Source organism: Dipodomys spectabilis, unplaced genomic scaffold, assembly GCF_019054845.1.
Source record: "Dipodomys spectabilis isolate Male_0828 unplaced genomic scaffold, ASM1905484v1 ptg000018l, whole genome shotgun sequence".
In the NCBI taxonomy this organism is placed as follows: Eukaryota; Metazoa; Chordata; class Mammalia; order Rodentia; family Heteromyidae; genus Dipodomys; species Dipodomys spectabilis.
The window spans coordinates 14,681,269-14,696,529 of record NW_024870695.1 but is presented as its reverse complement, the minus strand read 5'-3'; the positions used below and the strand labels follow the sequence as shown (position 1 = coordinate 14,696,529).

The following is a 15,261-nucleotide window of genomic DNA, read 5'->3' as shown; positions in this document are numbered from 1 at the left end:
CAGGACAGACAGCCCAGACTAGCAGCAGCAGGAGGGTGACTCACAGGAAACAGGAATGGCCTCCCCTCAAAGATACACTGCAAGCCACAAAAGCATCCAATTGGAATCACCGGTCCCCTGGAGCTCCAAAGGAACAACAATCCTGAGTGCAGCAGAGGCACAAATTCTAGGACTAGAGATGCCCAGTTCCTCATCCCCACCCCCAGCCCCCAACTCCAACACCCTGAAGAGAGCCAAGGCCAGAGAAACCCAAAGGCTGTGGCTTTTGCTATTGAGGTGGGGGTCTCATTATGGAACCCAGGCTGACCTCACACTCAAAAGCCTCCTCCTCAGCCTCCTGAAGAGTGAGATTAGAGACATGTGCTACATTACTCGGCTAGCTGCCCAGGCAGGCTGCCCCTCAGTCAATTCTCTATGGCTGTACCTGTGTTTCTCCTGTGCTGCCAACATTGTGGTTGACAGTGTCCCAAACTCCCCCACTCTTAGTCCTTTTGCAAGGAGAAGAAGGAATTGGTAGTCTCTGTTGAGAGTTTGAAAGAGGTCATCATTGGAGAACATCTCTTCTTTAGGAGGCTGAATTTAAGGGCTCTAAATTTACTCATCCCTGTACTTAATATGTAAAGAGATCCTGGTGATTATAAGAATAGCAACAGGGCTGGGAAAGTGGCTCGGTGGTAGAGTGCTTGCCTTGCATGAGGCCCTGGGTTCGATTCCTCAACACCACAGAAACAGAAAAAGCTAGAAATGGCACTGTGGCTCAAGTGGTAGAGCTTTAGCCTCGGGCTGATGTGCTGGTGAAATTTGCGGTTCCTAAGCCTCCTTTCTAGCCTCTTTGTGTGTATATGTGTGCGTGTGTGCCAGTGCTGGGGCTTGAACTTGTTAGGATCCTTCCTGGCCATCCCAGGGGACCACGTGGAGGCAGGCATGCACAGGTGAAAGATTATTATAAGGTTTTTTTATGTTTTTAATTTTTTATTTTTTTGTCAGTCGTGGGGCTTGAACTCTGGGCTTGGGTGCTGTCCCTGTGCTCTTCAGCTCAAGGCGAGCGCTCTACCACTTGAACCACAGCACTGCCTCGGGTTTTCTAGTGGTTTATTGGAGATAAGAGTCTCACGGACTTTCCTGCCTGGGCTGGCTTTGAACCTCGATCCTCAGATCTCAGCCTCCTGAGTAGCTAGAATTACAGCTGTGAGCCACTGGCACCCGGCTAAGGTTTTTTTGAGGGGCCACATCTCCCCAGGGAGAGGGAGAAATATGGCGTCTGCCCCTATCCAGGTGGATAGCTCTGGGGCTAGTGGTGAGGTCTGAGTGCAGACAGGTCTGGGTGGAGAGAGGGGTAGCCAGGCATACAGTGAGAATCCTAGGGCAGGGAGGAGCTCAGGTCTGGGTGGAGCTGAGGACTGGAGGTAGGGATAATGCTAACAGAACTCAGGGCCTAGTTGGTAACCCTTAGCTTTTTCCTTAAGGATAGAACCCTACCACTTGAGCCATACCTTGACTTCTTGCTTTTGGGTGGTTAGCAGGAAATAGGCTTTCCTTCTCTTTCTTTCTTCCTTCCTTACCTCCCTCCCTCCCTCCCTTCTTTCCTTCTCCCCCCCCCTTTCTCCCTGAGCTTTTTTTTTTTTTTTTGGCACTCTACCATTTGAGCCACAGCTGCACTTGCAGCTTTTTTGGTGCTTAATTGGAAATAAGAGTCTCACAAGCTGGGTGCTGGTGGCTCACGCCTGTAATCCTAACTATTCAGGAGGCTGAGATCTCCCAGGCAGGAAAGTCTGTGAGACTTTTTTTTTTTTTTTTTGGCAGTCCTGGGCCTTGAACTCTGGGCCTGAGTGCTGTCCCTAAGCTCCTTTTGTTCAAGGCTAGCACTCTACCACCTGAGCCACAGCACTACTTTCAACTTTTTCTGTGATTAATTGGAGATCAGAGTCTCACAGACTTTCTTGACCAAGCTGGCTTTGAATCACAATCCTCAGCTCTTAGCCTCCTGAATTGCTAGGATTACAGGTGTGAGCTACTGGCATTCATTATATTTCTTTTTTTTTCTTTCTTTCTTCCTTTTTTTTCTTTTTTTTTTGTCGGTCGTAGGCTTGAACTCTGGGCCTGGGTGTTGTCCCTCAGCTCTTCAGCTCAAGGCTAGCACTCTAACACTTGAGCCACAACACCACTTCTAGTTTTCTGGTGGTTAAGAGTCTCACGGACTTTCTTGGGCTGGTTTTGAACCATGATCCTCAGATCTCAGCCTCCTTGATAGCTAGGATTACAGGTATGAGCCACTAGTGTCCAGCTCCTTTATTTTTTGGGGGGGAGGGTGTCAGTCATGGGGCTTGAACTCTGGGCCTGGGCACTGCCCTTCCCCTAGAGACTCTTATCTCCAATTAACCACCAGAAAATGTGAAGTGGCTCCGTGGCTCAAAACTGTAGAGCACTTGCCTTGAACAAAAAGAACCCAGGGACAGTGCCCAGGTCCTGAGTTCAAGCGCCACAATCGGGGAAAAAAAAAAGAATGTCCTGGATTTTTCTGCCCAGGCTGGCTTTGAACCAAGACCCTCAGATCTCAGCCTCCAGAGTAGCTAGGATTACAAGTATGAGCCACTGGTGCATAGCCAGTCTTCTTTCTTCCTTTCTTTCTTTCTTTTTTTTTTTTGGTTGGTTGTGGGGCTTGAACTCTGGGCTTGGGCACTGTCCCTGGGCTCTTCAGCTCAAGGCAAGCGCTCTACTGCTTGAGCCACAGCGCCACTTCCAGTTTTCTAGTGGTTTATTGGCGATAAGAGTCTCACAGACTTTCCTGCCCGAGCTGGCTTTGAACCGTGATCCTCAGATCTCAGCCTCCTGAGTGCCACTGGCACCCTGTCTTCTTTCTTGACCCCAGCCCTAAGTCCCTCCCATTGCCTTTGTATGTACTTCCTGCCTGACTAATTGCTCTCTCCGTAGTCCCATGGAGCCACCCCAGTTCTCTTAGGCCCTTCTCTTCCCAGATCTTCCTCTGTTCCTTCTTAGGGAGGCTCTCTCCCTAAGTGGGTAATACAAAGCCAGGAGAGGCGGAGAGATGCCCATGGGAGATTTGCAGCACTGTCCTTGTATATATGAGTTAAATTGGACTGGCTCACAAAAATATTAAAGCATTAAAAGAAGTCATTTTTTAACGTATCTAGGCATATCTAGAATATAAACAAGAAATGACCAAGTACTGGGTTCCTCCAACACATACAGACAAACTGACACACACACAGTACCAAAGTGTTGGTTGTGTGCACTATTATAACTGAGACCCTGCAAGGAAGACACAGGGGTACCTTCTAAGTCATCACAGTCCCTCAAATGTCTACCTTACTTTTTGTTCAAGGTTGTCTTTTTTTTTTGCCAGTCCTGGGGCTTGAACTCAAGGCCTGAGCACTGTCTCTGAGCTTCTTTTGCTCAAGGCTAGCACTCTACCACTTGAGCCACAGTGCCACTTCCGGCCTTTTCTGTGGATGTGGTGCTGAGGAATGGAACCCAGGGCTTTGTGCATGCTAGGCAAGCACTCTACCGCTAAGCCACATCCCCAGCCCCAAGGTAGTCTTTCATTCTAAATATTTTTTATTATTGTTATTCTAAAGGTGTTGTACAGAGGGGTGACAGTTACATAAATCAGGTAAGGAATACATTTCTTTTTAGACAATGTCACCCTTTCTCTTGCTCTCTCCCAGTTTTTCAAGGTTGTTTTTCTTGAAGGCTTTCTCAGACATCAGCGAAAAGAACATTCTACCTTGCCTCTCCCTGAGCCTTCACTATGTGCTCTCTCTCTCTCTCTCTCTCTGTCCCTCTGTCTGTCTGTCTGTCTCTCTCTCTTTGTGCAGGTTTTGGGGCTTGAATACCCTGAGTTTTTTTGCTCAGGATTGGGGCTCTATCACTTAAGCCACAGTTTTACTTCCAGCTCTCTCTTTCTCTCTCTCTCTCTCTCTCTCTCTCTCTCCCCCCCCCCCCACTCCCTTACCCACCCCCTCGGTTAATTGGAGAGAAAAGTCTCGCGGATTTTCCTGCCCAGGCTGGCTTCGAACCCCCATCCTCAGATGACGGCCGCTTGGGCGGCTAGGATTACAGGAGTGAGCACTGGTGTCCAGCTCCACCTGTGGGACTCTAGGGAGCAGCTAGGAGGAGAGGAGGAAAGAAGAGAGGAGAGAGAGGGAGGGAGAGCGGGAGAAAGGAGGAAGGGGAGGCAGAGACGGAGAGGGAGAGGGAGAGAGGGACCGGAGGAGAGGGCCGGAGGGGAGCCGCGGGGCGGGGCGGGGCGGGCTGGGCCGGGACGGGGGCGGCCCGGGGGCGGGGCGGGCGGCGGGCGGTGCTGTCAGTGCGGGGCGGCGAGCGGAATGCAGCGGCCCGAGGCCTGGCCACGTCCGCACCCGGGGGAGGGGGCTGCGGCGGCCCCGATCGGGGGCCCGGCGCCGCCCGCCGGAGTCGGGGAGCCCTTGGGGTTGCGGGTACGCGGAGGGCAGGGCGCGGGGCGCGGGCGCGGGCCGCGGGGGAAGTGGCGCCGGCAGTGGGAAACTTTGTGCCACCACTGCCCGGGCCCCGGGGATGGGAGAGAAAGTTGGTCCCCGTGGGGACGGGCGAGGAGGCCTGGTGCCACGGGCGCGGGCTGGGAAGTTCTGCCGGAGCTGGGGCGGTGATGGGGGGGGGGAGGGGGGCGGAGAGAGGGGGATTCCTCTGGGAAGGGTGAGGGGTGGAGAGTCGGCGGGGACCAAGCCCAGGTCTTTCCCCCACCTTAACCCCCCCTCCCCCAGGCTGATGGCCCTGCTTCTTCTGGACGGAGGAGGCTCGAGCTGCAGTCCCCCCGGCCCAGGTTCTGTGATACACTCCGACTCGGGCTCTGGAGCAGTCAGTGCATGACAGAACTTGGGCCCGGTAGGACTTTCTGCACCCAGAGGACACAGCGCCCACCCCGGGGCCTGCAGTGGACCCGTCTGCCTGGGAGTGGAGTGGGCTTGGAAGTTGGTCCCCTATGTGGCAAAGGGTGTGGGCCCCAAGCAGCTGTGGATTTGGGACTGGGGTGACCTGAACGAGCTCTCCTTCCTTCCCAACCCTGTTGTCAGTTGCAGGAACCTTCCCTCTACACCATCAAGGCTGTCTTCATCCTAGATCATGATGGGCATCGCCTCCTGGCCAAGGTAATTCCCCATCCCTGCAGATACAAGACACACAGCCCCAAGAACGGCGCCCAGGCGGCTGCCCTGCCACAGGAGAGACTGGCTTCTGGGATGCTGAGCAGCCTGGCTCAGATGCTCCTCAAGCCAACCTGTCCTGCCAAGTGGCTATCCCAAAAGGAAAGACCTCTCACTTTCTACTCAGGCTCCCTCCCATGTCTTCCTAGCATCCTCCCTCCCACCAGCCAGCTGGAACCTGGCCGTGGGAAGCTTCAGGACTTGAACTCAGGGCCCGGGCCCTCTCCTTGAGCTGTGTTTGCTCAAGGCTAGCACTCTACCCGCGCCACTTCTGGCTTTTTCTGTGTATGTGGTACTAAGGAATCGAACTCTGGGCTTCATGCATGCTAGGTGAGCACTCTACCACTAAGCCACATTTCCAGCCTGACCTCTACTTTTGTATTGCAGCTTCATAAACACAGAGGACTTAGGGGAAGGATTTATAACCACATAAGACTTGAGAAACCATATAATTAATCTAACTCCCTAATTTCCCAGATGCAGAAAATGAGGTGGAGAGAAGCCAAGTGAATAATCTGTGCCTAATGTCATAGATCCAAACTTAAGGTTTTAACAGTGCTAGGGAAGGAAATCAGGGCCTTGGACATGGTGGGCAAGTATTCTACCAATGACCTATGTCCCCAAGCCTTCTTTCTTTTCAGATTTTCCACTCTGCATCTCAGTTTGGCCTTGATCTCTCAATATCCCTGCCTCCAAAGGTGCTGGGGTTACAAATGTATGGCACCATGCCCGGCTCAAACTCAGGGTTTTGATTTGAAGCCCAGGGTAGCTTTCATTGGGTTTCATTCCCGTTATCTGGTATCTATCCTAGTGAACATGCCCTTGGTAAACTAAGCTAAGATAATCCAAAACTAAATTTCTACTGTGGACACAATTTACCATAGCTATGCTCTATTACAGCATCTAAATTCGCTAGGAAATGCATTTGGAGGAGGATGGAACGTCTTTTGGTCTTTATAACAACCAAATGAGCTTGTTTACCATGGCAAGGGCAAGTGAGGAAACTGCTGATTTGCCTATAGATTACTAAATAGCAAATCTGCATCTAGAAAGTTGAGAGCTGAGGTAAACATACCTTACCCTAGTAGATAGCCATAGGTAGATCAGTAGTGCCAGAACCTTCAGAGCCTCCTCTCAAGTTACAGATTAAAAAAACTTTCAGCTGGGTGCTGGTAGCTCATGCCTGTAATTCTAGCTACTCAGGAGCCTGAGATCTGAGGATCGTGGTTCAAGCAGGAAAAGTCCATGAGACTCTTATCTCCAATAAACCACTCAGAAAACTTGAAGTGGCTTAAGTGGTAGAGCGCTAGCCTTGAGCTGAGGGACAGAGCCCAGGCCTAGAGTTCAACTGAAAAGAAAGAAAGAAAGAAAGTGTTTCAGCTGGACACTCATGTCTCATGCCTGTAATTCTAACTACTTAGGAGGCTAAGACTGGAGGATTGTGGTTTAAAGCTAGCCCAGGCAGGAAAGTCCTATGAGACTGTTATTTCCAATTAACCACCAGAAAACCAGTGCTCAAAGTGGTAGAGCACTAACCTTGAACAAAAAAAGAGCTCAGGGACAGCACCCAGTCCCTACTCAGACAAAATTAAAGAAAAGAAAAAAAAATCAAGGGGCTTGAAAACCAACTCCATTATTTCCCCACTTTTTTTGGGGGGGGGGGCAGTCCGGTCATGGGGCCTGAACTGTGGGCCTGGGTGCTGTCCCTCAGCTCTTCAGCTCAAGGCTAGCACCCTACCACTTGAGCCACAGCACCACTTCCGGCTTCTTTTTTCTGCTTATGTGGTGCTGAGGAATCGAACCCAGGGCCTCATGCATGCAAGGCAAGCACTCTACCACTGAGCCACCTTCCCAGTCCTATGTCCCCACTTTTGTCTGACTATCTTGGTTTAGAATTTGTAGCATCAGAATAGCATCAGGGCTTGGCCAGTACCCACTGTTTCCTGCCACCCCTCAACCTCCTGGAAGAGCTAGGCTTTGAGGAATGGCTTCTATCTCTTCTTGTCTTCCTCACAGTATTATGATGACACGTTCCCTTCCATAAAAGAGCAGATGAACTTTGAGAAAAATGTCTTCAACAAGACCAGCCGGACAGAGAGTAAGTCTCCACCTCTTTCTGCACTAGAACTTGGAGTCAACCCCCAGCATCTGTCATCTTCTCCATCTGGACACATCTGTCCCCATGGCCATCCACACCCACAGGCTATCCTTCCCTTCTGACGCTCTTTGTCTTCTCCTTCCCAGCTGTTTTCCACTCACTTTGTCAGGAGACCTTCATGGCCATCTTGCTCTCCTCCCACCTCAGCACAAGCCAACCCTGTCTTGACTAAGAAGGCCAACTATTTTGTGACTCTCACTAGTTTCTGGGTCCCTGGGTACTGCCTATGGCAGAGAATGGGCCAGAGGTCAGCCCTGAACTGTGTTCATTGACTCCTCCAGCAGGAGGAGGCCTACCCCTAGGTCCAGAGCCAGGGGTAGGAGCAAGAACACAGAATGACTGGTCTGTCAAGGGTTCCTGGAGAGGGTTGCATGACAGGCGGTGGCTGAGGCCAGACGTAAGAACTCCTCTGTTTCTAGGTGAGATCGCATTTTTCGGGGGCACAACGGTTGTCTACAAGAGCAGCATTGACCTCTTCCTGTATGTGGTGGGCTCCTCTCAGGAGAATGAGGTGAACTGGGGAGACGGGACTAATGTGGGGGGGGGGCAGAGTTGGAGTTTGAGATGGAGATGGGGTCTGGAGGTTCATCACTGGTGCCTCTACTCTAGGCTCTGGGAGTGGGGAGGGTCCTTGTGATGGAAAAGGATCTTTTTTGGCCATCTGTGATGCCCCAATGGTTCCTTGGGAACCAGAAATAAAAGTCATTGCACCCTCTGCAGGAAGCCATTATTTTTTAAAATCAATCAATTAATTAATTAATTTTTGCTCATGGGGCTGGAACTCTGGGTCTGGGTGCTGTCCCTGAGCTCTTTAGCTCAAGGCTAGTGATCTACCACTTGAGCCACAGTGCCACTTCTGGCTTTTTCTGCTTATGTGGTGCTGAGGATTTGAGCCCAGGGTCTCATGCATGCTAAGCAAACACTCTACCATTGAGCCATCTTCCCAGCCCAGTAGCCATTGATTCTTTTTTGATGTTGTTTTTAGTTGTGGGGCTTGAACTCTGGGCCTGGGTGCTGTCTGTGTGCTCTTTAGCTCAAGGCGAGCACTCTACCGCTTGAGCCATAGCACCACTTCTAGTTTTCTAGTGGTTTATTGGAGTCTCACAGACTTTCCTGCCGGGCTGGCTTTGAACCATGATCCTCAGATCTCTGCCTCCTGAGTAGCTAGGATTACAGGCATGAGCCACTGGCGCTATTGATTTTTTTTTTTAAATATTTTATTGTAAAGATACTATACAGAGGGTTACAGTTACACGAGCAAGGTAATGAGTACACTTCCTATTGAGCATTGTTACCCCCTCCATTGTTTTCCCCCTACCATCTAGCTATTGATTCTTAACCAGAGGGGGAGAGACTCTGTCCTCAGCTAGAGCTGGGAAAGTTCCCTCTCTGGTTGAAAGCATGTTTGGCTTCTAGTCCCAGTTCCCTCTGACAAGGGAGAACTGCCCCTCCCCCCCATGGCCCACACAGGTGGGCTCTGCGTCTCCTTTGTTCATCTGAATTTCAGCTCTTTTCTTTTCCTCCTCCCACACCGGCCTTCCCTAGCTGATGCTCATGTCTGTTCTCACCTGCCTGTTTGAGTCTCTGAGTCACATGTTAAGGTAAGAGAAATTTCTGCACTCCCAAGACCCAGGCTTCAGGCCTTGGTCATCCCAGAGACAGAGTTTTCCCACATTCTTCCTGAAATCTCCACAAGCCCCAACTGGAACCAGAGCACCTTCCTCCAAAGCCCCTGTCCTTCACTTAGCTTCTGTGTGACAACTACGTCAAGGTGGCACACAGCACATAAATAATTAGTGTGTGTGTGTGTGTGTGTGTGTGTGTGCGCGCGCACACGCACGCCAGTAGTAAGGTTTGACCTCAGGGCCTGGGCACTGTTCCTGAGCTTTTTGCTCTAGGCTAGCGCTTATCACTTGAACTACAGCTCCACATCTGGATTTTTGGTGGACAGTTGGAGATAAGGGTCTCATGGACTTTGCTGCCAGGCTGGCTTTAACCCTCAGTCCTCAGATCTCATCCTCCTAAGTAGCTAGGATCACGGGTGTGAGCTACCAGTCCTGACATAATCATGTCTTCAGACATAGTTACCTGCGGTCACATTATTACTATCATGACAGTTGCAAACTCATGGTTTTGGTTTTGGTTTTTGGAGGGAATGGGGGATCAGATCTCTATATAGCCCAGGATGGCCTTGAACTCACAAGTAACCATTTTGAGTAGTGTGTGGTTTTCCTTACATCCTCCCTTTATTATCTGTTCTCTATTCCAGTGAACATAGCCTGGGAAAAAGCAGGCTAGGCTAATCCTAGACCTGTCCTGTGTTCAGGAGGCCTGTGCTAGCCTCTACTCTTACTTCCCTTTGCCCGCTCCTTCCCCAGTCCTTGGGAAGGGTGGTAGTAAAGCAGTCTTGGCCAACAGGGATTCTGCCTCACCTAGACAGGACTTGGTTCTTCCTGGTCTTGGGGAGGCTCAGGAGCTTATCTGCCTTCAGGAAGAATGTGGAGAAGCGCTGGTTGCTGGAAAACATGGATGGAGCCTTCTTGGTGCTGGACGAGATTGTGGATGGCGGGTAAGGAGGGGAGGGGAGAAGGGGGGATGGTCAGAGATACTCAGAGCCGAGGGCACCTTTGTGAGTGGAGTCAAAATAGCTTCCAGTACATTGTTGGCTTTGGGAGCCAAATCTCCTTCCTAACCCCATTTCACAGTGTGTGTGTGTGTGTGTGTGTGTGTGTGTGTGTGTGTGTGTGTGTGTGTGTGTGTGTGTGTGTGTGTGTGCGCATGCGCGCGTACCCGCCAGCACAGGGGCTTGACCTCAAGGCCTGTGTTCTGTCCCTTACCTCTTTTTGTTGTTTTTTTTTTTTTTTGCTCAAGGTTGGCACTCAACCACTTGAGCCACACCTCTGCTTCTGACTTTTGGGTGGTAAATTGGGGATAAGAACCTCACTGACTCTCCTGCCCCAGGCTGGCTTTGAGCTGTGATCTTCAGATCTCAGGTTTCTGAGTAGCTAGGATTATAGGTATCAAACCACGGGGCACCTAAGCTGCTTCACAGTGGACCACAGTGTGATGTGGGGAAGCAGCAGAGCTCAGGGCCCGCTGTGGTGAGGTAGGGCCCTCAGGGGGAAGGTTTCCCTGGAGGGAGATCCTACAGCATAAATTGAAGGGGGCGTGGGTGCGCTGGGAGAGGAAGCAGGGGTTGGGTCCTGTCACCAATTGTTTCTGTGATTTTTTTCCCTCTCCTCTTGTAGTGTGATTCTAGAGAGTGATCCCCAACAAGTGATCCAGAAAATAAATTTTAGGGTAAGTCTTCCTGTGCCCTCACCATTCCCATCTCCTCTAGCTTTCCTGTCCATCCCATCCTCCCTGCCCACCCTGTCCACCTGAACACAGACTCAGCTGTCTCAAGCCTTGAGATGGGGCACTTGGGTGGTGTGGATAGAATCTCCCTGTCTGGGGGCTGGGAAGGTGGCTCAGTGGTAGAGCGCTTGCCTTGCAGGCATGAGGCCCTGGGTTCGATTCCTCAGCACCACATAAGCAAAAAGACAAAAGCCGGAAGTGGTGCTGTGGCTCAAGTGCTAGAGCGCTAGCCTTGAGCTGAAGAGCTGAGGGACAGCGCCCAGGCCCAGAGTTCAGGCCCCACGACCGGACACCCCCCCCCCAAAAAAAAAAAAAAGAATCTCCCTGTCTGGTTCGGTCCTCTCATATCTGGATGGTGTCTTTTTCTAACTTTGTTCTGTGCCACCCCCTCTCCCTTCATGCATGTGGAAGGATCCCAGGATCGCTAAGTGATGATCTAGATGCCTTTCTGGGTTTCTGGGTTGAGCTAACCCAGACCCCACCCCCCCTAAGCCCCACACTCTGGCCTGAACCCACCTTTTGAATCTGTTTCCTCACAGGCAGATGATAGCAGCCTGGCTGAACAGAGTGTGGCCCAGGTAGGTCTCCTGGATTTACCTTAACTAGAGAAAGATAAGAAGAGAACTCAGGGTTGGGAAGGTGGCTTAGTGGCAGAGTACATACCTAACATGCGTGAAGCCCTGGGTTCGATTCCTCAGTACCACATAAACAGGAAAAAGCTAGAAGTGGTGCTATGGCTCAAATGGTAGAGTGCTAGCCTTGAGCAAAAGAAGCTTAGGGACAGTGCTCAGGCCCTGAGTTCAAGCCCCAGGACTGGCAAAAATATAAAGGAGGGGAAGGAGATAAAAAGAGCACTGTCTAGCAATAACCAAGTGTCTGAGAAATTAGGGGTCTGGGAGAGAGGAAGTGAGTCCTCAATAAACCATGGCTCCGACAGAGTCACTGGAGGTGGGGATCTGGGTACTGATGGATGGACGAGTGGTTGAGTGGGAGTGGATGATTACCCCTCACTTCAAGTCCTGGCCAGGTCTAGTTGGACTGAATCTGAAATGAACTTCCTACCCTGGTGAAAGGTGGGTCACGTGTCCCCCAAAGTTTCTTCTAACCTAGAAAGATACCAGTGCATTTGACTCAGCCAGATGCTGGTGGCTCAGACCTGTAATCCTAGCTACTCAGGAGACTGAGATCTGAGGGTCGTGGTTCAATGCCAGAACAGGCCGAAAAATCTGAGACTCTTATCTCCATTTAACTAGCAAAAAGCCTGTAGCTCAAGTAGTAGGGTGACAACTTTTGAATGAAAAAGCTAAGCAAGATCACAAGGCCCTGAGTTCAAGCCCCAGTACTGGTATAGAAAAAGAAAATTGCTTCCATACTCCTGCCCTCAACTTTAGGGTTCATGGTGGGATTGTTAAGGGTCTCCCCAGCCCATGATAGTTCTGACTTTCCTACACACCATTTGCTGCTTATGCCTTAGTGACCTGGCTGTGGAAAAGTTGGCCTCTGCCACGATTCTGTTCCTGTGGAAGGGGTGGAAGTGGGGGGTACTGGCTCTGTGGCTAGATTGCCTCCCCGTGCACAAACCACCTGCTATTCAAGACAAACTACCCAGCTTTCTGTCCCGTCTGCATGTCCGTCTGAGCACACTAATCCTGCTTTGTGGAGGGAGCATCATTCCCTGATACTAACCACTCCCCTCACTATGATCCTGCTGAAATGGGCCTGTGCCATCTGGTGGGGAGCCCTGGGCATGGCACCATGCTCCCACTCTCTGCTTCCCCAAGCCCTGCTGGAGTGAAGGTAGTCACATGACAGTTTTCAGGGCCCAAAGAAGTTGAGGAGTAAAGAACAGAGCAGATAAGAACACAAGTACCAGGACAGGTGTGGTAGCATATGCCTATAATCCCAGATACTTGGGACTGAGACAGGGGGATGGAAAGTTTGATGTCCACATAGACTATATAGTAAATTAAGGCCAGCCTGGACAACTTAGAAAGATACTGTCTCAGTTGGGTGCCAGCGGCTCATCCCTATAATCCTAGCTACTCAGGAGGCTGAGATCTGAGGACTGCAGTTCAAAGCCAGCCCAGGCAAGAAGAGCATGACACTCTTATCACCAATTAACCACCAGAAAACCAGAAGTGGTGCTGTGGCTCAAGAGGTAGAACACTTGCCTTGAGCTGAAGAGCTCAGGGCCAGCAGCCCAGGCCCAGAGATCAAGCCCCATGACAAAAAAAAAAAAAAAAGCTGAGGATGTGGCTCAGGAGCAGAATGCTTGACCAAGATGCACAGACCCAGGGTTCAATCCTTAGAACTGTCAGACTCTCATGAGAGTCATCTTGTCAGGGAACATCTTCCACCTAAAGCTGGGCAACCTAGGGTAAGTTACTTAGCCTCTCTGGGCCTTTCCTACTCCCACCACAGTAGCCTTGCTGAGATGGGCCTGTGCTGTCTAGTCGGGAGCCAGGATAGAGCCCTCATAGAGTTACTGTCAGAATTACATGAGCTAGTGGTGTGAAGGATGCTAGCAAGTCATCTATGCTCAGGAAATAACCATTACTACTTATCCAAAGGGGCAAAAAATGACGACATCACTTCTTTAGTGGAAGCTGCGGTGGTGAGGATGGGTTCCTATGGAAGTTAGATTCCCCTCTGGCAAATCCCCCCCCCCCCACACATACTGTCCCCAAAGATAGAAAAGGAGGATGCAGGAGATAGGAAATGGGAGTGGACCTGCTTTGTGAAGGAATGAGCTCTAATAGCTGAATGGACAATCTGAGACAGATACTGGGCGCCCCCCCCCCCACGGTGCATGGGCATCCTGTCTGCACAGTGGTACAGACTGGGTACACACCAGCTTGTGACAGGTTTCTTCACGGGATGTAGGAGAGCGCAGGTTCTGGCTGGCCACCCTTTGCCAGCTGTGCCACATCAGCAGTGGTTGGGGTGGGGTGTCAAGGATGTACTGCCAAAAACCAAAGCCAGAGCTAGGGGTGTTGATGACATGCCAGGTGTCTAAACATAGGCAGAGTCCAACCTGGGCCCAGCCTTTGCCCAGACGTGGCAGTGTGGGCAGGAACTCCTACAGTATGGCATGCCATGGGGGAGGCTAGGGCCACCGACACACCCAGGGCTTCTGGAACACAGGAACCACAGCTGGGCAGGCTTGGGCCTGAAGTGGGAGCTGACTGTATCTCTCTGGCCCTCCCCTTTCAGCCCTGCGGTCTTCCCTATTTAAGGCAGGCAGAGACTAGCTCCTGCCACCTAGTGGTCAGGGCTGGTAGGAGCACCTGGCCATCCTACAGATCTTCCTCGCTTCCAGTAAAGGCATTTGACATTCTCCTCAATTCTCTCACCGCGTTCTCCCCCCACCCCCTCCCTACCCCAGGTTCTTCAGTCTGCCAAGGAACAGATTAAGTGGTCGTTACTGAAATGAAAGGCTGTGGATTCAAAGCTTCCTTTCCCCATCCTGGCAAAAGCTTCCTGAAGACCCCAAGGGAGAGGAGAAACCCCTCTGCCTTCCCAGGCACCTCCCAGAACGGATCCCTGGGGTTTCAGGCCAAGGATGCTGGGAAACCAAGGTTTGGTCTGGCTCTGTTTCTGCTCAGAGCCCTGGCCTGCCCCTGAGGCCATGGGAACACAGCTAAGCCGTCTGCACCCAGACTTTCAGAGTTCCTGGGCCATGGCCCTAATAAACCTGCTTCTCTCTGCCAAAGTCTCCTTTCCTGGCCTGGGAAGTGGAAGGGGGTGGCGAGAGGGAGTGGAGATTGGCTCTTTTATTTTTTAATTAAAAAAACTTTTTTTGCTGGTCGTGGGCTTGAACTTCTGGGCCTGGGCGCTGTCGCTCAGCTCTTCAGCTCAAGGCTAGCGCTCTACCACTTGAGCCACAGTGCCACTTCTGGCTCTTTCTGTTTTATGTGGTGCTAAGGAATCGAACCCAGGGCCTCATGCATGCGAGGCAAACACTCAACCACTGAGCCACCTTCCCAGCCCATGGATTGGCTTTCTCCTCTTCGGGACACTCAGTGTGGGAAGGGGTAAACTTGGGTGTGATTGGGAAGAGGGGTTGTCAACGGAAAGAGGAAAGTTCCATCTGTGGTGGGGAGGGCTGGTATAGAATAGCGGTGACAGGAGGGACACCTATTTCCAGGAAAAGGCGAGCAAAAGCGGATACCCCCGTTGTGTGTGTTTGGGACGCCCAGGACGGCTGGGCGGGGGATTCCTTGAGTCATGTTTTCCATTCCTAGGCTCCAGAAGCGAAGGGAGCAAGGCTTGCACTACAACCTCGCTGGCAGGGGCCGCCGTAGCTGTTTTTCTTGGCATGCTTGGAGTCACGGATTCCTCCTGGCAATGTACCCCAAGCACGCGAGCCCTGCAAGCCTGCAGGCTCTGCCCAGATGCTGGGGACGGGGGGGGGGGGGGGGGGACGTCCAGAGGCATCGGCCGCGTCCCCAGTGCGTGTATCCAGTGCCCTGGGGTTGGGAGGGATGGCAGGTCCTGAAGGGGAGAGGGGCACAAAGAGGGGTCCTGAGACCAACCTGAAAGCGGAAC

The 15,261-nt window shown here is 51.6% G+C and overlaps 1 protein-coding gene across 1 annotated transcript; it reads left to right on the top strand.

The window, feature by feature from the left end:
* The first annotated feature begins 4,320 nt into the window (after positions 1-4,320).
* Copz2 (COPI coat complex subunit zeta 2) lies at positions 4,321-14,421 on the top strand. Its single transcript, XM_042673851.1, has 9 exons — positions 4,321-4,457; positions 5,070-5,144; positions 7,215-7,296; positions 7,776-7,867; positions 8,902-8,957; positions 9,848-9,925; positions 10,605-10,656; positions 11,253-11,291; positions 14,099-14,421. The coding sequence occupies exons 1-9, from the start codon at positions 4,347-4,349 to the stop codon at positions 14,144-14,146; spliced, it is 633 nt and encodes a 210-aa protein (XP_042529785.1). The 5' UTR covers positions 4,321-4,346; the 3' UTR covers positions 14,147-14,421.
* The last annotated feature ends 840 nt before the right edge of the window (positions 14,422-15,261 follow it).